Source organism: Trichomonas vaginalis, chromosome IV (assembly GCF_026262505.1).
Source record: "Trichomonas vaginalis G3 chromosome IV, whole genome shotgun sequence".
NCBI classification, from domain to species: Eukaryota; Parabasalia; order Trichomonadida; family Trichomonadidae; genus Trichomonas; species Trichomonas vaginalis.
In genome coordinates this window covers 34,989,047-35,011,357 of record NC_067206.1, presented here as the reverse complement: position 1 = coordinate 35,011,357, position 22,311 = coordinate 34,989,047, and the positions used below count along the sequence as shown (strand labels likewise).

General features: G+C 29.3%; 3 protein-coding genes and 5 pseudogenes across 8 annotated transcripts, besides 14 other annotated features; 5 read left to right on the top strand and 3 right to left on the bottom strand.

Moving 5' to 3' along the window:
• Positions 1-627: part of a mobile genetic element that runs on past the window's edge.
• Positions 628-2,484: 1,857 nt separating this feature from the next.
• Positions 2,485-2,531: a mobile genetic element.
• Positions 2,532-3,100: 569 nt separating this feature from the next.
• Positions 3,101-3,316, bottom strand: TVAGG3_0223560 (uncharacterized protein; the record flags this gene model as incomplete). Its single annotated transcript, XM_051227040.1, has 1 exon — positions 3,101-3,316. One exon carries the CDS (start codon positions 3,314-3,316, stop codon positions 3,101-3,103), a length of 216 nt encoding a protein of 71 aa, XP_051112026.1.
• Positions 3,317-3,679: 363 nt separating this feature from the next.
• TVAGG3_0223550 lies at positions 3,680-4,831 on the top strand (annotated as a pseudogene). The gene has a single exon. A coding segment is annotated over exon 1 (1,152 nt).
• Positions 4,832-5,173: 342 nt separating this feature from the next.
• Positions 5,174-14,455: a mobile genetic element.
• TVAGG3_0223540 (uncharacterized protein) lies at positions 5,991-6,330 on the top strand (the record flags this gene model as incomplete). The annotated part of the gene is made up of 1 exon (XM_051227039.1): positions 5,991-6,330. A coding segment is annotated over one exon (340 nt), but the record flags the coding sequence as incomplete, so codon positions are not given.
• Positions 6,849-7,515, top strand: TVAGG3_0223530 (annotated as a pseudogene). Its single transcript has one exon. A coding segment is annotated over exon 1 (667 nt).
• Positions 7,763-7,811: a mobile genetic element.
• Positions 7,763-7,811: a terminal%2Cinverted (terminal inverted repeat of ISTv2 transposon ID:TVAGG3_0223520).
• Positions 9,063-9,091: a mobile genetic element.
• Positions 9,063-9,091: a terminal%2Cinverted (terminal inverted repeat of ISTv1 transposon ID:TVAGG3_0223510).
• TVAGG3_0223500 lies at positions 10,873-11,918 on the top strand (annotated as a pseudogene). The gene has a single exon. A coding segment is annotated over exon 1 (1,046 nt).
• Positions 11,972-11,999: a terminal%2Cinverted (terminal inverted repeat of Mariner transposon ID:TVAGG3_0223480).
• Positions 11,972-13,272: a mobile genetic element.
• On the top strand, positions 12,068-13,192 carry TVAGG3_0223490 (annotated as a pseudogene). The gene has a single exon. A coding segment is annotated over exon 1 (1,125 nt).
• Positions 13,245-13,272: a terminal%2Cinverted (terminal inverted repeat of Mariner transposon ID:TVAGG3_0223480).
• Positions 14,456-16,352: 1,897 nt separating the features above from the next.
• Positions 16,353-16,380: a terminal%2Cinverted (terminal inverted repeat of Mariner transposon ID:TVAGG3_0223440).
• Positions 16,353-17,651: a mobile genetic element.
• On the bottom strand, positions 16,433-17,555 carry TVAGG3_0223450 (annotated as a pseudogene). Its single transcript has one exon. A coding segment is annotated over exon 1 (1,123 nt).
• Positions 17,624-17,651: a terminal%2Cinverted (terminal inverted repeat of Mariner transposon ID:TVAGG3_0223440).
• Positions 17,652-19,130: 1,479 nt separating this feature from the next.
• On the bottom strand, positions 19,131-20,126 carry TVAGG3_0223430 (uncharacterized protein; the record flags this gene model as incomplete). The annotated part of the gene is made up of 1 exon (XM_051227038.1): positions 19,131-20,126. The coding sequence occupies one exon, from the start codon at positions 20,124-20,126 to the stop codon at positions 19,131-19,133; it is 996 nt and encodes a 331-aa protein (XP_051112024.1).
• A 729-nt stretch (positions 20,127-20,855) lies between these two features.
• Positions 20,856-21,361: a mobile genetic element.
• Between the last annotated feature and the right edge of the window lie 950 nt (positions 21,362-22,311).

Genomic DNA, 22,311 nt, shown 5'->3' with positions numbered 1-22,311 from the left:
ATATTTTGAAATTTAAATTATTTATCAAAATTAAAATTTAACTTGAAATTTATAATTATTTAGTCATATTTTGCATAATTCTAAGTAGATTTTGTAAAAAATCAAGAAAGAAAAATTTTAACGTGCTTTATTTTTTCTTTTTTATAATAATACATATTATTATATAATTAACATATTCATAATGTTTCACCCTTTCAAAAATATAATCCTCCTCCTCTCAAATAAACGTACATACGGGTGGCCTCTTTTTTCAAAAAATTAAAATTTGAAATTTTGGGCTCAAATATTAGAGATTTTTTCAACCTTCAACGATATATGTTGTCTATATCAGACCTCCTTTCTTTTTGATACTTAACATTGTTCCTAAATCTTAGCCGTTAAGGCTGTTCTGAAAATATTTTTTTTTCGAAAAAATTCGAAAAAAATTCTCAAAATTCAAAAATCTCTTAATTCATGAGGATTTTGGAAAAAAGTTTTTACATGAACATGTGTATATTATATGAAGTATATTGATAAGGTAAAAATCAAATTTTATTGCATATTCATCGAGAAAATAAACTAACGAATCCCTCAAAATTGAGAGGGTAATCCTCCTCCTCTCAAATAAACGTACATACGGGTGCACCCTTAAAAATTCCTTTCTGAATATATAATTAGTATCAATGTGAGATGATGTAGTTTAGAGCGATTTTCAAAGGCAGAAATTAAAAATTTGACTTAAAATCAAATGCACATAAATGAACCTTTAAGAAGGAATCATAAGTATTATCAATGATTCAAGAAGAATCAATTCGAAACTGCGAAATTTTTTGAAACTGTTTTAAAAAATGGAAACATAAATGACTATAATATTGTTTATTTTATTCTATCCTTTAATTTACAGGCTAATGAGAAATTAGAAATTATTTTTAAACAATTATGCGATATTACATTTATGATTTGGATCGCGCCCGCCTTTGCCAACTAAGTAATTAACAATTTTTTCTGTTGATCCCTTTCTTGCAATAGAAACAGGATAGTCGTTATAATAAAATGAAGTAGTAGGATATGAAGGGTTTTGTGACTTTTCTTGTAAACGTAAGAATTCATACAATATCGAGCGATTTTGTATCATTTTTTTTAACATATGAAGTAAAAAATGTATGATTCTTACGGTTTTTATTCTTACGTTTTTGAATAAATCAAGATTTAAAAAATTTTCAAAATTGTAAGACATTTACACTCAGCCCAAACATAATGAAATAAATCATTAAAAAATTAACATTAATTTTAAAATAATTTTTTTTATCTTTTATAAAAGAAGCTATATATAGATGATGTCAGATATTCCGCGATTAATTAAACATTGTTTAAATCCTGAATGGAATCAATGGAGTCATAATCAAAGACCTCATAAACGAGTAAAAGAAATTAGAAATAATTATTTTCATGAATAAAAAATAAACTTTAAAAATTCATGTCTTACATTTTTGAATAATTTATTTTTTTATTTTGTATGAAATGAGTGAATCAAAATTCGTGACTGTAAATCAATTAATGAATAAACTTTCACCAATTCTCACCCAGGTTAAACAAGTAGACGTTTATTTTGATGATTACATACGAAGTTTATTTTATAAAGGTAAGTTTAATATTAAACCTATTGCTTTTGCATTTGATGGTAAATTAATCGAAAATTCAAAAATTTGGGAATTAATTCCGGATATTGAATTTATAACAAATATTAAGGATAAATGGTTTAAACAACAAAACCACCTCACTAAAGTTCTTTGTAGATTAATGATTAAAACTGAGAAAAAAGAATTTAACGGGTTTAAATATCATCCGTGTAAAATTTTAGAACTTGGTAACGAAAAACTTCAGAAAAAATTAAACGATAGACTATCAAAAGATAAAGTTGAAAGAGTAAATAAACTCGCTAAAGGTAATGGTAATGATGAAGAAGAATTTGATGAGTTCAACATTGAACTTTAAGAAACTAATGATTATTTGAATTTATGAAATCAATTATTTGATTCATTCTTTCTTCAATCTCTTCTATTCTTTTTGTTAAATCATCTATTTTCATTAATGAGGTGATTCTTGATTAAGGAATAGATTTCAAACTAACCACTCCTGAGAGAGGGTCAAAGTTGCTATTTGTCACTTTTCCACAAGAATATAATGGGGAAAAAGTTATCATATAGTTGATCTCATTCACTGAGGTGAGAGATGCATGTAGTGTAATGTTATAAACAGTGGGATTGCTGCTCTAAGTCCTAGGTTCGAGACACATTGGCTTCATTTTTCTCTTTTTTATTGACGTAAACTATTCAATTTTTGTGTTCTCCATTCAAATTTCAGAATTTTTTTTTGCAGATTTCACGCTACATTCGAAGTTACCTTTTGTAACAACCACCACTGCCTACGAAAGACGAAAGTGTGTCACGATTTCACCCGGAAATCCGACGGTTGTTTAAGAGTAAGCACTTTTGACACCTACTCTCAACATTTAAGGTTAATTTAAGAGTATGCACTTTTGTCACCTACTCACCACTCCTTTTATTTTTGAAATTTTGAATCCATCAACTTTAAACATTTTATTCAATTTACATGTTGTCAATTCTTCAAATAATTTTTTATTATTAGCATAATAGTCATTAAATTCTTCAACAGATGAAAAATTTTTATTTCAGTAATTGGTTTAACAACGTTTATTTTTTGTTGAACATTTTCACCTTCATTTATTTCTTCCTCCTCTGTTTCATTTATTTTTAAAATCGGTTTCATTTATCATTAAATAAAAATTAGAATATAAGTGATGAAATATATTTTTTAATTAATATTAAATCAGAAATGGCGGCAGGATTCTTTAAAAAATTATGGGATGGAATTAAGAAAGCTGCGGGTTGGGTTTATAAAAAGGTTATTAAACCTGTTGCAAACTTTTTGGCACCAGTAGCGAAAACGGCAGGAACTATCATAGGTGGAGTATTAGGTACTAAAGCAGGTAATCCGGCGATGGGAGCACAAGCAGGTAACGCAATTGGTGGAATAGCTGAAGGAATACTTAATAAAATAGGAGGTAGATAGTGGAAAAATAAATTATTTTAAATTATTTTTATCTTAGTATCGGTTGTAGTCTTTGATAAACTTTTTCTCCTTTATTTAAAACTTCTCTTATTGGGGCAGCTTTTGGTGTTATTGATTCAGCAACGTCACTAATTGCTTCTTTATTCTTAAATATCCAATTTGCTCCCTTCTTCAATGTTTCCCAAACTTTACTCGCCCCTCTTTTTACTTTATCCCACAGTTTCTTAAATATACCTGCAGCCATAGTTGATTATTTCATTAAAATTAAAAATTCATTTTCATCTTTTAATTTTGATTTTTTATTTATTAATAAATGACGACTAACTATTTGGTGCCAAACACTAAACCAATTAATGGAAATGTGTTTCATTCATTCGAAAAGATAAATGAAATATTCGCAAAGAATGACGGTAGAAGATATTATAGAGAACTTGAAAGTTCATGCTATGACTCTGATGCTCCATATTTTGATGATAAACAAACTCATTTAAGAATTACAAACCCGGCTCATGATGTGAACCAATTAGGTGACACATATATTAAACGCAAAGTTAAAGCAACCCTAGTTTCAAATAAAGCTTTCACATGTGATGCCGCTTTTAAATGCATGCGTTTATTCGTTGGTTACAAATCATCAAATCAAAGCTTTAAACAATTAGAAGTAGAAACCGAAAGAGGTGATGCCGGTTATCTTCAGATGGATTGCGCCCGTGAATCTTTCGCATTTGCAACATATAAACCAAAATCAGAAAGGAAAGTTAAAAAGTTTGTTCATTCGTTATATAATAATGTTCAAAAATATGATAACTCAGTATGTGGTAAATATATTGACCCTTCAGAAGTTTTCAAGAAAGCAAATGAAGAAGTTGATGTCACTTTTGATATGATTATTCCGGTAAATGATTTGTTAGCATTTCAGGCGTTCGATGATTATCCTAAATCATTTGGTGATATCATTCTTAAATATTATGTTTTCAGGGATACTTTAGTATTTTGTCAGGTTGACCCGTTAAGAGTTGCTGATTTACAAAATTACGTTTATGAAAAGATAACTGATGAAAATTATGAAAAGATTATGAATTATGTTTATAAATATGATCGCAAATTCCAACAAATCGGACTTCCTACCAAATTAATTACAAGCTTAGCCGCTACATCTGCTGACGCAACAGTTGATGACGTTATTATTTCATGCACAAAGATGGAAGTTTTAGAGGATAAATGCATTACACCAGGATACGGTTTAATTGAAGAATCAGTTAAAGCAATACCACGTTTATTTAGTAAGGAAGATCCATTCATGATTCCAGCTCAACATATTGACGTTCGTTCACTAAATGGAGGTTGCATCACTCCTGAAGGTATTAGCTCAGATTTCTCATACGCTCTTCATAATGTTACAGATGTTGTGTTAACATTTCCGAAGAATGCAATGCAAAGAACGGTTTTAGAAAATCCAATGCTTCGAGGTCTTCAGGTCACTATAGATTCCAGAAACTTCCCCGATCAAGCGATGACACAGTGGGCGACATATTCTTTACACGTATGCTTCAAGCTTCTGATTTAGATGGAGTGAATGAATGCACAGAAGAATACGAGGACTCATTAACTAGACCACTGAATGCAGATGATGGCACGCCATTAGCTAGAACATGGAAAGACCAAACTTCATTCTTATGCACTATTCCAGTTCAACGTGATGGGCGGGTATATTCTTTGATGGATTAGAAACTTTCAACTCACAAGTTACAGTACAAGTGAAAGCTTATCCAATCATTCAGGGTGAAAATGACACTTACTGTTCAAAGGTGACAAATCCTCCTCAGGTTTGGTTTACTAGGACTACATATTGGACATGGACACCGGATGAAGGTTTGAAATATCATCCAACAGGTACACCACCACAGTATAGAAGTTCATATGATGAAATATTGATGAATAGAAATGTTTAAAATTATAAATTTATTTTTGATTAAATGGATTTAAATTCATCCACCCCTTATGAAGAATTAGCGGGAGTATATAATACATACGTAGATGATATGATAATGAAGCATTGAGTGATAATAGAAATGCTCTATCTAAGGAAAAATTAATGAAAATTCCATATTCTGAATGTTACTTAAATTCAATCACTGCAGCAATTGGTAAACAGAATAAAGGTAAAACATTAACGATATTAAAACAAATTATCAATATTGCTAACACTTCCCCCTATTCACATGTGTTAATTTATATCAACCGTTCAGGTTCACCTTCAGATGATACATTTGAATCTTTAAAGCATTTAATCAAAATTCCAATTATTTATTTATCACAAGAAGAAGCAGAAGATTATTTAAAAAACTTTTTAATGTATAAAGAATTATATAATACAATCAAGAAGCAAGGATTAGAGGATAAAATTATTGATAAACAACGGGATGAATTATTTGAAACACTTTCTATTTCAAATTTTGATAGAGAATTTTTGCATTCACTCATTTTTCTAGATGATGCAGTGAAATCAAAACTAATAACAAATGAGAAATCATATTTTAATCAGTTATTAACTCAATGTCGACACATTCAGTGTTCATTCTTTATGGCTGTTCAATATTTCAAAGCATTAAGCACAAACATTAAATCAAATCTATCAACACTTTTCATTTTCAGTGGGTTTAGTCGTCAACAGTTGAACGTTATGCTTTATCAAGTGAATTTACCAATGAGCATTAATGAACTTTACACACAATATCAGCAATTAGGTGAACATGGAAAAATAATAGTTGATTTAAATAAAGGAAGTGTTAAATTTGATTAACTTTTTATAATTAATTTTTATTTTTTATTTATAATTAAACATGACAGAAATGGTAAATCTTCTACAGGTTCCATTAAAACAAGGAACAAACAAAAAGGGTGCATATAATAGAACTATGAAAGTTCCTGATGGAATGAAAGAATTAGTTCATATTGTTGCTGGTCTTCAAAAAGATGTTAAACAAATGAGAAACGTTTTAACATTACCAGAAGCTCAAGCATATGCCAAACGTCAACGTCCAAATTGGGAAGCACACGAAGCAGACATTACGGGTCCAAATGGAAAACCTGATGGTATAAATGAAGTTTTCGTTACTGATGGTCAAGGTAATATTAAAGTCATAAATGGTTACAAATTAACTATAACTGATTATCCTAAACGTAAAGCATATAATGAACGTTATCCTATGCAATTTGATGAAAATGGAAAAGCTGTTAAACAATACATTGGAGAAGGTGAAAATGGGCCAATTAATTCATACCGTTATAATCCATATTCTTATTTCAATGAAGAATTAAATGCTATTGAAGAGGGACCGGATGGATTACCACGATATTCTAACCAGTTTGATGGTCAATATGCAAATATTAGACCTGAAATTTCAGCTAAGAAATTCTTTAAAGTTGCTTTATTCGATCCAGTTTTCGCAAATGTTAAAGATGAACTTAAACATCAATTCCAACCAATTATAGTAGCAAGAATTGCATCAGGTGCTTTATCTCAAGCATTCAAAGATTTAATTAAGAAACCATTATATCAGCAACGAGGTTTAACTTATGATTTAGTTAAGGAATTAGATAAAAGAAAATTTGAGAAATCAGATGATTATAAGAATGCAATTAATGAATATATTAGGTCTATTAATTACAATGAACCAGCTAAAAATCAACTTCAAGAACAAATACAGAGAATAATAGATTCAAAACTTCCAGCAAAATAAAAGTTTAAATATATTTTTTTTATTCGAATATAAATGAGAAGACGTTTCACTAGTCAAAAGAACACTAACGCAAAAGCAGAGATTACGGTTGGTTATAACGTAAATGATGATAAATCACGAATTATTCAAAATGTTAAAGTTAATGTTAGCTCTGAATTAACAAGGTCAGCAACTCAACCAAATTTATTAACTCGTGACTTACCGAAAAAGGAGGAGGAGCAAAATAAAGAAGATGGAGACCCAATCATTTTATCTGAACCCGGTAAAGAACCTGTTGAAATTCCACTTATCTAACATACCCCCACCTCTTTCATCAAACATCGAGAACCCATATAAAATAGACATTAATTCTGAATTAATGAAAATTTACCGTGATATAATAATTAATAATTATGATTCAATAATAAATTTAATTGACCAATCCGGTTTAATTATTTTACCTTATGAATCATTAATTCACATTATCGCCATTCTTTGTGATGTTCAAGATTCAGACGTTAAGATTCAATTTTTCATAGATGATGAGGTTTCATGCTGCGGAACAGTTGCAAAAATAAATCCTATAAAGGATATTAGCACAATTAAGATATCAAAGAACGGAACAACAACTGAACTTCATTTAACATATAATGATATTTATAATAAAATAGTTGATGAATATAAAATATCACTTGAAAAATTCTTTGTTAAGGCTATTTAATATTCAAGCATTAACATTATCGAATAATAATCCTTTGAATCATTATCATAAGACGAAATGGTGGAAGTGAACTCAAAATAAGAGTAATTAGGTTATTTTGCCGACCAAATATATTTACAAGGCAAAATATCATATTACATGTCAACCTATTATCAGTATGTTTTGATAAAAAAATTTTATCAAATATCATATTAAAATTAACATCTATATCTATATCAATATCTACACTATAAATTTTTTTATTCAATATCATAGATTTCAAAAATTTATTTCAATTTTAAATTAATTTATGGTTTTCATCAAAATTGTTTTTTATTAAAAAGCATGTTTCACAATTTTTACGGTTTCTTTCAAAAGTTATAAAAAGAGAGTCAATAGAAATTTCAACGCTTCAAGAAGGAATCAAAGAAATTGACGAAGTTCCAGAATTTTATTCAACAATTCTTAATCAATTAACAAAAACTATACCGAAACTTATCTTACCATCCAAATCAAATCACATTACATACGGAATAAACATTTAATCTTTTACCATTAAAATTATATTTATACGTTATTTAATTTTTTTACGTCTAAGTTGAATAGGATAATAGCCGAAGATATAAAGTAACTATAGTTTACAAGCTAAGGAACAAATCAGCATTGAAACTAAAAATAACGTATTTGAATAATTTCGTAAAAAATTAGAATTACTCGATATTAAGCATATTGCTTTTCTATCATATATGCTTATATTCTACAATAGTGTTACCAAACATCGGGCAACATCATACGTATAATACAACTTTTTAATACTTGAACGTCAATTTGACAGACTCAAGTTTCGAATTAGAGACCAACTTTCATCAGCATAGTATATGTGCGCAAACTACTGCATAATGGTATGCTTATCTTTTCATTTTAAAAAATAACGTATTTGAATAATTTCGTAAAAAATTAGAATTACTCGATATTAAGCATATTGCTTTTCTATCATATATGCTTATATTCTACAATAGTGTTACCAAACATCGGGCAACATCATACGTATAATACAACTTTTTAATACTTGAACGTCAATTTGACAGACTCAAGTTTCGAATTAGAGACCAACTTTCATCAGCATAGTATATGTGCGCAAACTACTGCATAATGGTATGCTTATCTTTTCATTTTAAAAAATAACGTATTTGAATAATTTCGTAAAAAATTAGAATTACTCGATATTAAGCATATTGCTTTTCTATCATATATGCTTATATTCTACAATAGTGTTACCAAACATCGGGCAACATCATACGTATAATACAACTTTTTCGTACTTCTTTATCGAATTTAAATAGAACTAAGTTTTTATTTTAAATAAAAGAGAAATAATTCTAATTTATAATCTCATCATTAATTTATTCTCATTTTAATATTTCATCGATTTTTTATTATCGATATTCAATACAAATGAATTCATATTATAATAGTATCTAGTATAACTAGGTATTCTATCACAGTATTTCTTCAATTTATTATAATATTTCAGCATTTTTTAGTTTCAATGCTGATTTGTTCCTTAGCTTGTAAACTATAGTTACTTTATATCTTCGGCTATTATCCTATTCAACTTAGACGTAAAAAAATTAAATAACGTATAAATATAATTTTAATGGTAAAAGATTAAATGTTTATTCCGTATGTAATGTGATTTGATTTGGATGGTAAGATAAGTTTCGGTATAGTTTTTGTTAATTGATTAAGAATTGTTGAATAAAATTCTGGAACTTCGTCAATTTCTTTGATTCCCTCTTCCTCGCAATACAACTCCATATCATTAACTTGTATTTAAAGGCTTCCATATACAAAACTATATATAATGTTTGAAAGTTAAATCCAATTTTTTTCTATTTCTAAAAAAAATTGAGACCTAAACACGAGATAGCTTTCAGAAAATTTTCAGGGACATTTTTAATCATTTTTTTTTATTTATTGTAATATCTTTGTTATTAAATTTGAATTGTTTAATATTTGAATGTAAAGAATTGAATAGTAATAATTTTAGTTTTAATACATAGCTAATTGCTAAGCAAAATAATTAATTTATTGTAATTTTGACATGTAAACTAAAGGGGAATTTAGCCGGCCAAATAGATGTCACTTTTTGACTTCACCCCACTTCCACCATTTCGTCTTATGACATCATAATCAATAATAATTGACCTTTCACCAGTTTCTATCGTTTGTTTTATTTCTTTTTGTTCCCCACTATCCGGATCGGTCATTGTAATTGTTTTTGTTATAGTATCAGCTTTATCTTTAACTTCAATCTTTTTTCCATCGGGATATTTAAACCAAAATTCCAAAAATTCGATATTGTCAATCTGTTCATATTCTAATCTATCAATTATATTTTTAATACCATCTGAAAATCTTATGAAATGGTCATTATATGGGTTTGATTGAACTAAATTTGAATGAAGTGAAATATAACCTGTTGATGAATATGACACTGACTCATATTTTCTGAAAACACTAAAATTTATAACATGAATGAATTTCTTATTCGTTGAATTTATGAATTCTTGAGGTAATCTTATTCTAGTTTTATTTATCACTGGAAAATAACGCTTTACCATATTTTTAATCGTAATAAAAATGTCAATTATCAATATTATTTCGAATAATAGCTGTGAATTAAATTTAACAGTTAGCGGAATTTATAATGTTACTCTCGTTTCTGTGAGTGGTAAATTTAATCCCATTCTTTTAGACCCTTCAGATTATATATCATTTATTAAAGATGACCTTGAAAAAACGTATGATATGTATATAAATAATGTGATAGCGAAATGGGATATTAACATGATTTTAAGTTATTTAAATGAATCATTTATCGTATGGTATGAAGAAAATTTTAAATCAAAACCCGATAAACTTTTTGAACTTGATGAAATAAATAACCTTATTAAATTCCCGCTGAAAATTAAATTTTGTACTCCTCATCTTCGTTCATTGTTGGGGATATTAAATTTTGAAAAAGATGTTGGGGATGTTTTGTATTCTGACACTGGTTCCAATTTCATTTTAATCAAATGTGATAAAGTTAATACCCCAATGAGATTTTCACATCAAACATTAGACCCTAACTCTTACCCATCAATACAAAACATTTTATCCATCAACTTAAACACATTTTCTTTATCATATCCGTTTCAATTATCCGGGAATTCATTTATTCTTCATTCAAAAGATTTATCAAATATTAAATTTAGAATAACTGACCTATTTGATTGTGATTTAGAATTTATGAATGAAATATTATGGCAATTTCAAATAGAGAAAATAGCTGATGAGATAACGGATTAAATATTTATTTTTAAATCGTAATAAATGATTAAACAACAGCAACTTAAGGCGCAAAGCGCCCAGGTCCTTCAGACCATTACATACGCCATATATTCATATAATTCAAAGACGGCAGAACAAACGCAAAGGTTGAAATATGGAGATTTGGAGATAGTATTGAAAAATGACCATTTCGAATTCGTTTGCAAAGGTGGTGCAGTGATATCAAATATAAAAGAAATTTTATTTATGAATTCAAAAATTAAAGGAATAACGGATGATATAACATCAATTCCACCAGAAGAACAGAGATATTACGCATTAAATGTATTTCCTAAAGTTTTGAAGATTGGAAGATTTAATTTAAATGAGGAATTCATAGAAGGTTTCCTAAACGACATAATGAAGAAGGTGGATAAGGAATATGTGGATAGTGAATTAAATAAGAAGGCAAATTTGGTTTATGTTGATAAAAAGATAATGAAATTAAAGAAAAGGTTGAATGGTATCATGAATGGACATCGGAGACTTTTAAAGTTAAAGCTGATACAGAATGGGTTTCAGGATGTTTAGACCTTAAAGCAGATAAAACTTATGTTGATGAAAATTATGCAAAGAAGTCGGAAGTAAATGATGTGATTACAAGCATGAAAAATGAAATACTTCAAACATTATATCCTGTTGGTTCTATTTATACGTCAATGAACTCAACAAATCCCGCAACAGTTCTGGGTTTTGGTACGTGGAAGCAGATTGTAGATAAATTCTTATACTGTGCTAGATATTCAAAGCAAACAGGAGGTTCGAAGAAAATTAAAGAAGCAAACCTTCCACCGCACACTCATACAGGAACGACAAACTTTTCTGGCGACCATAGCCACTCATTAAGAGACCACCCATTATACAACTCAGAATATAAAGCTGGCAATGATGTTTTATCTCCATCTTATAACAATGCAGCAAAAAAAATTTTTCGACCAACTGAACCTGGAGGAAATCATTCACACACTTTCACAACAAATCCAACAGGCTTGGGTAAAGATTACATGCCACCATTTGTGACTATATTCGCATGGTACCGCGTTCAATGAATGTGCTTGAGCCCAGACCTTTGGGTCAAGGCTTACCGAATGAACTAAATATATAGGGTGTCCAAAGGTGCGTTTAGCACAGCGCTCTATATGAGACTATTAAAGGAGATATATGCTGATTATAAATATATAATAAAAAATATGAATATATGTATATGATGAGTATGTTGTATTTTGGCGCCATGCCGGTATATAAAATGAATTTTGAGACAAGAGGCGGTTTCGCGGGAAATTTTGGCGGGATTTTTTTCATTTTTTAATGAATCATAAAGAAAACATCCTCGCTCTTGCAAAAAAATGCAAAGACTGTAAAAAATCTACGAGACATTGGTAAAATGCTTCGGTATGGATGCTCCTAGCTATTCCACTGTAACGTATCATGTTAGGATGTATCATTTCATGAACAAAAAGGCGCCCATCATAAAAATTGACAAAAAATCGCCGGATCAAAGAAAAATCAAAGCAATTCTTCAAGCGCTAGATGAAGACCCAAGAGCATCACTCAGAAGGATAGAGGAGATGACAAAGATACCACGTACAACAGTCAGTTATTATCTGCACAATTATTTGAACTACAAACTAGCGTATACACGTTGGGTTCCGCACAACCTTAATTCAGTTCAAAAAAAATCTAGAGTCCAATCTTCGAAAGAGCTCCTCTCTATATTGGGTGCGTATCAATCAAGAAGTTTCGCTTTTTAGTAACAGGGGACGAGTCTTGGTTTCAATATGCAACAGAAGCCAAAATCATGTGGATCCCGAAGGATGAAAATCCGCAAACATTCCCGAAGAAAAAAATTGACACACCAATGATTATGTTGTCGGTTTTTTGGGGCGTGAATGACATCATCGCAATTGATATTCTTCAAAAACCTAATACGATGAATGCTCAGTATCTAATTGACAATGTTCTTACTCAAATTATCAATTCTGATGAGTTTGAGAAATCCAAACAACAAAAACAAAAGTTTGCAATTCATTTTGATAATTCAAGAGTTCACAAAAGTCATAAGGTAATGAATTACTTGGTGGAAAACAATGTCAAAGTTGTTCCAAACCCAATTTATTCACCTGATATTGCACCCTCTGACTTTTATTTATTCGGCACGCTAAAAAAGAGAGCTGAAGGACGCGAATTCGCGAGTCCAGATGATCTTGAAAATTTTGTAAGAGAGCAATTTGAGCAATTTTCTCATGATGATTTAAAGCGTGTCTTTCAAGCCTGGATCGATCGCTGCGAACGCGTGATTGAATCCAATGGTGATTATATTTAAATAAACTTTATATATATGTAACTTGTTTATTTCTATTCGCAGTATTCAGGTTTGTGCTAAACACACCTTTGGACACCCTATATTTTATGTCTGTAATTAATTAGGTAATGAAGTAATGGATACCCCACAAGCTCAAAATTTACCACGAATCATAACAAGGGAGGAAATGATAAAAATGATGCAAGAACGAAAACCGAGAAGAACCCAGAAGGGTTCGGGAAGAGGAATAAAAATTAAATTTGGATTGAGTTTAAAAATTCATCTTTATTAAATTCATCTCTTCCAATCAATTTATTTATTCTATTAAATTCTTTTATTTTTGCTTCACTCAGTTTAAGGATTGAACGGTAAGTTTCTAATTTTTTGATTATTTCTTTCCTCTCTTTATCGTTTTCAGCCCCACCGCATTGCGGCTTCTTTTTGCAATAGCATATTTTTGATTTAATTCTGTTTAGTTTCTTTTTATATTCATTGTCTGGACTCTTGGCTGCTTTGTTGTCACTCATTTCTTACGAAATAAAAAAATTAAATATTATTTAAATATAATGGAGTAATAAAATAAATTGGAATTTCTATTAATTTATTGTCAACTTCAACTAATGCATTGCCGTTAATATATCTAACAAATTCAGCTATTGTGTCAAATCTTCGTCTTCTTTTTATCATTGATTTATCAGTTTTTCCATAATCGAGATGAATCAAAACTTTATCCCCTTGTTTAAAATTCATGAGCCCCGAATTAATTTGTTCACGTTTAACATCATTCAACCTTTCCATTTGCTTTCTAATATATTCCCATTCTTTTGAAATATCATTTTTCATTTCCACTGGTTTCATGTTTATAGTTCTATGCCATGTATTATTGTAATAATATACTAACTGTTGTATGATGGAGTCATGATTTCCATCCCAGTATATCTGACCGTTAACCCCTAACGCATCGCTAAGAGTTCTCATTACCGCATCAACTATTTTATTATGAAACGTATATGGAGAGGATGAAAAGAAAAAATTAATTTGTGGGAAATAATGAGCCATAGCTGCCTGAAATCCTTTATCACCATCACCCCTGATATTATCTACTCTTTCATGATCTAGTAAGTATTGTATAGCTCTTCTTGTTTCCTGTTCTGTTTTCCCTTTCACTGGAATGCAATATAAATATCTAGTGTTAATGTTAATGGCAAATAAATAAGTAACGTTTCCTTTTGAATATTCCAGATGATCGATTTCGTATGAATATGGATATGGAGCAAATGAAGGGCGACTAAATTTTTCCTTTAACGGTTGAATTTTCGGGTCAATTGGTTTATTTAATATCTTGAAATCCTTTTTAAAATCTTTTTGCTTCTTTAATGTTTGAAATGGATATAATAAAGTGAATGATGAAGGATTAACTGAAGGAGGAGGCGGTACTGTCGTTGGAGGTTTTGGTGTTGCAAGTGGTTTAATTTTATCTGCTTTGATTTTGGATTTCATTCCTTCCTTCATTAATTCTGGATGTATTCTATTCATTTGTTTTAAATATGCTGTATATAAAGGTTTGATATACTTTCCCGCTTCGAGTTTATGTTGAAGGATGAATTCCAAAAGTTGATCTTCATTTAAAAGTCGGGCTGAATATGGTTTAACTAATGAATCATAAATTAAAGCTTGTGCTTCATTTATGGTCTGAAGGACCTGGGCGTTTTGCACCTTTGTTTTTGTTCCTTTGTTTTTTTGCGGCTCATGATTATATAATTTATATAATTCATCAATATCTTCTTTCTGTTAATACTTTATTTTTGAAATCTTTCAATTGTTTTAAGTTGTGATTTAGTTTTTTCCTTTGTATATTCATTATTTTTAATTTTGTCTTTAATTTTAGAAATTATTTTATCATGATATTTCAAAATTTCATTTTATAATACGGATAAAATAATCCACATCATCACCCGTTATATTTTTATTATATTTTTGGAGATATGATTTTAATTCATAATAAGTAAGAAAATTTTGATTAAGTACTAAATCATAAATTAAATTTTTTAAATCTGCGCTATTCATTTATATAAAAATAAAATAAGTGTTTTAAGGGTGCCGCCTCTTTGAATCATAGTATCAAAACCATCATTAACGGTTCCTTTTGTCTCTTCTGTGGCATTTTATTAAAAATAAAATTTTAAATTGTATTAAATAAATGGCATACAACATCCATTTTCACAACATACAGCCTTAGTGTGTGCTCCTGTTAATCAGTCTTACCGATTGTTAAGCGAGTCATTGACCCGTTTTTAAGTTGTAAATTAATATTCTGACCATCAAATATCACTTTATCATTTATTATATCCAAATATTTTAGGTGTTAATTGTTTATTTTGTCGTAAACTAACACCTTTCATTTTTTGTGCAATCTTTTTAAAATCACTTCCATCAATTGAACCGTTGAATGATGTATAACACTTGGGGCATAAAGCAACCATGTTATCACCTTGTTTCTCAATTGCTAAACCCAATAACTTCTTCTCATGTGCTTTTTCTTCAGCTTTATTCTTTAATTTAGGTTTAAATTTCTCATCAAAACAGAAGAAATCAAATGGTGCGAATTTGAAAATGTTTTTATCATAAAATTGTTTATCGGTAACAATTGCTTGAAATGCTTGAGTGTTAGGAAGATTTGGGTCGCCAGCGATTGTCCAATAAGATGAATCAGTATCACCTTCAATGAAATGAAAACGATTAACATTCATGCATTTATACATAAAATCATAAATGAAAACCAAAATACCAGTATTTAGCATTATCTAAAGTGAAGAATGCCTCTTGTAAACATGTATCACATCTATAAAATCTATCTTTAAGCATCACTTGATATGTATCTTCACCTATTTCTCTTATGTTTTTAAACTTATTTGACTACATGCAACGCGTGCTTCTGTGCATTCATTATTTTAGTCTTTGCGTAATTTTGTGTATTCATTACATCGTAACCATATGATCCATTAAGTGCAATCTTGCAAAATAAACTTTTTCCTTTATTTCCTTCTAATTCAGCCTTTTGTCTTTCGTTCATAAATTTGTTCGCAAATTCATTAAAACAAGTGTTTTTAGTAAATGTTAAAATTGATTGAATGTCATCAATGATAAAATGAAATCTGTCTATTAGATACCAAAGATAATATAGGGTGTCCAAAGGTGTGTTTAGCACAAACCTGAATACTGCGAATAGAAATAAACAAGTTACATATATATAAAGTTTATTTAAATATAATCACCATTGGATTCAATCACGCGTTCGCAGCGATCGATCCAGGCTTGAAAGACACGCTTTAAATCATCATGAGAAAATTGCTCAAATTGCTCTCTTACAAAATTTTCAAGATCATCTGGACTCGCGAATTCGCGTCCTTCAGCTCTCTTTTTTAGCGTGCCGAATAAATAAAAGTCAGAGGGTGCAATATCAGGTGAATAAATTGGGTTTGGAACAACTTTGACATTGTTTTCCACCAAGTAATTCATTACCTTATGACTTTTGTGAACTCTTGAATTATCAAAATGAATTGCAAACTTTTGTTTTTGTTGTTTGGATTTCTCAAACTCATCAGAATTGATAATTTGAGTAAGAACATTGTCAATTAGATACTGAGCATTCATCGTATTAGGTTTTTGAAGAATATCAATTGCGATGATGTCATTCACGCCCCAAAAAACCGACAACATAATCATTGGTGTGTCAATTTTTTTCTTCGGGAATGTTTGCGGATTTTTCCTTCGGGATCCACATGATTTTGGCTTCTGTTGCATATTGAAACCAAGACTCGTCCCTGTTACTAAAAAGCGAAACTTCTTGGATTGATACGCACCCAATATAGAGAGGAGCTCTTTCGAAGATTGGACTCTAGATTTTTTTTGAACTGAATTAAGGTTGTGCGGAACCCAACGTGTATACGCTAGTTTGTAGTTCAAATAATTGTGCAGATAATAACTGACTGTTGTACGTGGTATCTTTGTCATCTCCTCTATCCTTCTGAGTGATGCTCTTGGGTCTTCATCTAGCGCTTGAAGAATTGCTTTGATTTTTCTTTGATCCGGCGATTTTTTGTCAATTTTTATGATGGGCGCCTTTTTGTTCATGAAATGATACATCCTAACATGATACGTTACAGTGGAATAGCTAGGAGCATCCATACCGAAGCATTTTACCAATGTCTCGTAGATTTTTTACAGTCTTTGCATTTTTTTGCAAGAGCGAGGATGTTTTCTTTATGATTCATTAAAAAATGAAAAAAATCCCGCCAAAATTTCCCGCGAAACCGCCTCTTGTCTCAAAATTCATTTTATATACCGGCATGGCGCCAAAATACAACATACTCATCATATACATATATTCATATTTTTTATTATATATTTATAATCAGCATATATCTCCTTTAATAGTCTCATATAGAGCGCTGTGCTAAACGCACCTTTGGACACCCTATAAGAAGAAAATGGTTGATATTGGTTGTGTGTTGATGCTAACTGAGTTAATTTCCTCTGTTTCTGGTCAACTGGTAGATTGTTTGATTTCATGTAATTATACATAAAACTGCCAATTGTTTTTTCATCTGTGATAATATCTAAGTTTCTTATTATCGGTAAAAAGTTTATGTAATCATTAATGTATTTTTCATCAATGTGACCCTTTACTTCAGCCACGAATAAAGTATTTTTCTTCTTAATTATTCCCAGTGCTTTTGCTTTCTTTGTTGCTGTATCACAAATGATAATACCATTCAATTTTCCCGGCATATACATTTTATGGTCAGTATATTGAATGAAATCATGAGGATTAGATGAAAATGATGAAGGATATAATGAATTAAAATCAACACCAACGAAATGAGTCATAATGTTGGTGGTGTCCTCATTTGATACAGTTTTAGTTTCTGGATTATATGCAAGTTTATTAATGTGCGTGATTCCTTTAAGATTTACTCTATGTTGAACATTTGATAAACCACCAGTAATTCCATTACGGAGAATGTGATAAGCTTCAACTGAATCTAAAGTCATTGGTAAATTATTTTTTAATGCATAATTTCTTAAATTGATTCTTAAACGTTGAACATCTTCATCTTTATTTGATTTTACGACATTGCAATAACAACACATTAACTGACAATTTTCTTTGGTATGTGGTTTTTCATTATCGATTCTATCCAATGTTGGTTTATTTGCATATGTAAACGCTTTACCACACATTTTGCATTTAGATGAAAGGATTAAATCGTGATAGTATTGAAAATCATCCATTGAAACATTATTTTTAGTATCCCTTTCTGCTTTTTCATCTTGTTTCTTATATGATTCAATTTTATATTTCCAATACTTTTTCGTTAATTCAAAACTTGATTCTATCTCTTCCTCAGGATATTTTTCATTAGGATTAAAGTCTTTATATGCTAAAGCGTAACGAATCATTGAAGCATTCGATGATAAAGAAAGATTATGAAGCGTGTCAATTTTATAAACAAATGTTTCTTCAATAATTTTATCGATTGGGTCAATCATAATTTCAACATCTTTATTGCAATAATGAATAAAATATTTTAATCTATTCTTAAAATTTTTAGCATCATTGAGATATATTTGATAATCACTATCTGATATAGTTTCTTGGGTTAATGCTGAATAAAATGAATCTTTCGTGAATGGTTCCTCTTTATATAATTCTTCTTCGTAATTTTCCCATGTGATGAATTGATAAGGGAAAAGGATTTAACACGTGATTTATTGTTTCCGAAATCTTGAGTGAATTGGTCTAATGTCCCACCCGCTATATAATTTCTGATGTCAATAAATCTCAATTCATATGGAACGTTTGTTTTCTTTACAATGATTTGCTTAAATTGTGAAGATGAACCCAGCATTGATTTTATTTTCCATTTTGCAGTGTTTAAATCACGAAGAATTAAATTTAAATCAAACTTTCCCGAATTAAACCTATGATATTCACTTTATTGAATTCCTCATCTAGAAGTTCTTTAAATGCTTCCTTCTGTTTTTCATTTAATGTATGGGACAAAGTCCCCGCCGTTTGCGACTTCAATAATTCATTGTATTGACTCATATTTGATTCAACAACTAATGAACAGGTTGAAAATAAAAACTCAATCCAATCAGAAATAAAAGAATCACTCGAAGTTAAGCAAAAATTCCTCGTATATGTTTTATCGTTTAATTTAACCGTTGATGATACCATGAATGGTTTTAAGTAAGCGTTCAAAGTTGCACACTCAGAAAGTTGTAATTCTTCTTCAGTCTCTAATGTTTCGAAGTCAAAAGTAATATAATATCTTGTCGGTTTATAATATTTCTGCAAATTGTGAGCTAATAACCACTGATATATCTTCTGTTTCGTAATATGTGGTGCATATGGTTGCTGTGTCTTTTGCAACTGAACGTCTTGAATTAATCTTCCATTATTTTCTTTACATTTCTCACAATGCTTTAAAAATCTTCTTTGGTTTTTCCTTTCTGGATCATCACGGATAGAATAAACTTCTTCTTTACAATATGGACAAACTCTATAGCCGGTGAGTGCTTCAACGTCTGTTATTCTGTCAGCGTGAAGTTTTTCACATGGACTCTGTGTTAATAAAATATTTACTGTTTCAAATTCTGGATCTATCATTATTGAATCCACTAATGGAAAGTCTACCTTATTTATGTCCACGTCTTCTGGTTGAGGATCACAATAATAGAAATCAATATTAACATTTAACATTCTCGCTAATCTCTCACTTTCTGATGAAATGTCAAACCCTTCATATGAATCTATTGCTTCATTTAAATAACTTCTACGAGTTTTAGGATTAACACCATCAGGAATGTTATAGAAGCGTTTAAATAACCTTCTACCTTCTGCTCTAATTTGATTATCATTCATTTTAGCTGTTCCGTTTTTGTTCATTTATGTAAGAATAAAAAATTAAAAAATAAATAAAAATAAAGTTTATTTTTTAAAGCCCATAAAATGAATTAAGAACACATAAATTTTTATCATCTGCGACGTGACGAATACATTTTAATTTACTCAAGAATGTGTACCCTGATACATTAAATCTAATTCCTGTCTTATTTAATTTCACAACTTTGAAAAGGAATGTATGAATAGCTATAAAATGATGAGAAGATGTTTTATGGGTTGCTTCCATTTTTTCTGAAATAAATGAATAAATATAATGCTTATACGTTTTCATATCTTTTATATTCTTAATAACGAATGGTATAGACCTTTCCACTTCGTCTTCCTTCGGTGCTGTTCTTTCATATGAAACATTATTGGTATCTTCAATAATGAAACCACAATCACACAAAATTTTATAGGTTCCAATGGTTTCTTTTGATATTTTATCTAATAAATCAAAAACTTTATCAACACCTGTGCATTTATTTAAATAATAATTTGTGTAAATATCATGATCTTCTTTCTTAATCGTATTAGTTGCATATGTCACGTTTTTAAGAGCTTTTTTGAATTTCTCAGAATCTAAAGGTGATGAAAGTAGGATACAGGGGTATTCTTCATTATCAATAAATTGTAACTTATGTTTACGAATAAATTTAGTACCTTCTTCTGAAAGTGTTTCGTCTATTTCACCATCTAATAAATTTTGTGTTGATTCTGAGACATAATTTTTATATCTTTCTTCATGAGATTTCTGAACTTCTGATTCTGAAGTTGGGATATTCATTAAACCCTCTACTTCATTTTCATTATATTTTTCAACTTCTCTTAATTCCTTAATTTTTTCATCTATTTCATCTCTTATTTTTTTCAGTCTTTCAATTTCACTGTATTCATCATCTTTAATCCGTTCTTCATAATATTCAGGGAAAACATCAGGTTCTTTAGGTTTTTCTTTTTTAGATGTGGGATATAAGAAATTTATAACATCATCTTTATTCATTTTTCCATCATAATCTAAATCATTTAATAACTCCGCGAATTTTTTACAATTTCTTAAATAATATTTATCAACTTCATAACCCACCTCCTCTAATATATCCTTTATTTCCTCGTTTGTGAATCCTAATTTTTTAACGTTGTTAGTTTTGACGCTCATTTCATACAAAATAAAAAAATAAAATAATAAACATAACTAAGTTTTAATTTTTCGTAAGACATGAATTTCTGATTTCTTTTACTCGTTTATGAGGTCTTTGATTATGACTCCATTGATTCCATTCAGGATTTAAACAATGTTTAATTAATCGCGGAATATCTGACATCATCTATATATAGCTTCTTTTATAAAAGATAAAAAAAATTATTTTAAAATTAATGTTAATTTTTTAATGATTTATTTCATTATGTTTGGGCTGAGTGTAAATGTCTTACAATTTTGAAAATTTTTTAAATCTTGATTTATTTAAAAACGTAAGAATAAAAACCGTAAGAATCATACATTTTTTACTTCATATGTTAAAAAAATGATACAAAATCGTTCTATATTGTATGAATTCTTACGTTTACAAAAAAAGTCACAAAACCCTTCATATCCTACTACTAAATGAATTAAATGAAAAGTAAGGGTATTTCTTAAAATTATGATTGACATGAAAATAATATTAATTTTTTGAAAAATCAATAAAGGATATGAAATGATAAAGAATAAAATAAAACAATTTTAGATATTAAATGCAATAAAATTGTTTTAACTTATGATTTATATGATATAAGAGAGAATGTAATAAAACTAAGATAAAGATTAAATGAAAGTGAATTCTCTAAAACAATGATGAGCATTAAACAAAAAAGAATGATTGGGAAATTAACATCTGCTCCATGATCAACTAAGAACTTAACAATTTCAAAATCTTTATCTCTGATAGCCAGTGTGAGTGGTGTATCAAAGCCATTAAATCATGATTTATTTGAAAAATAAGTTAACGACTTGCATGTCGATCTTTGCACCATGTTCAATTAAGCACTTCATCATTCTGAAAGATTTTTTATTAACTGCTATTTCCAGAGGGCATCTGTTTTTAAATAATGAACTTTATTAATCAATGAGCAATATGATATATCAGAGAATGCCATCATAAAATAGTAGATATAATTAAAAGGATAATATTATGAAAGGCATGAACAA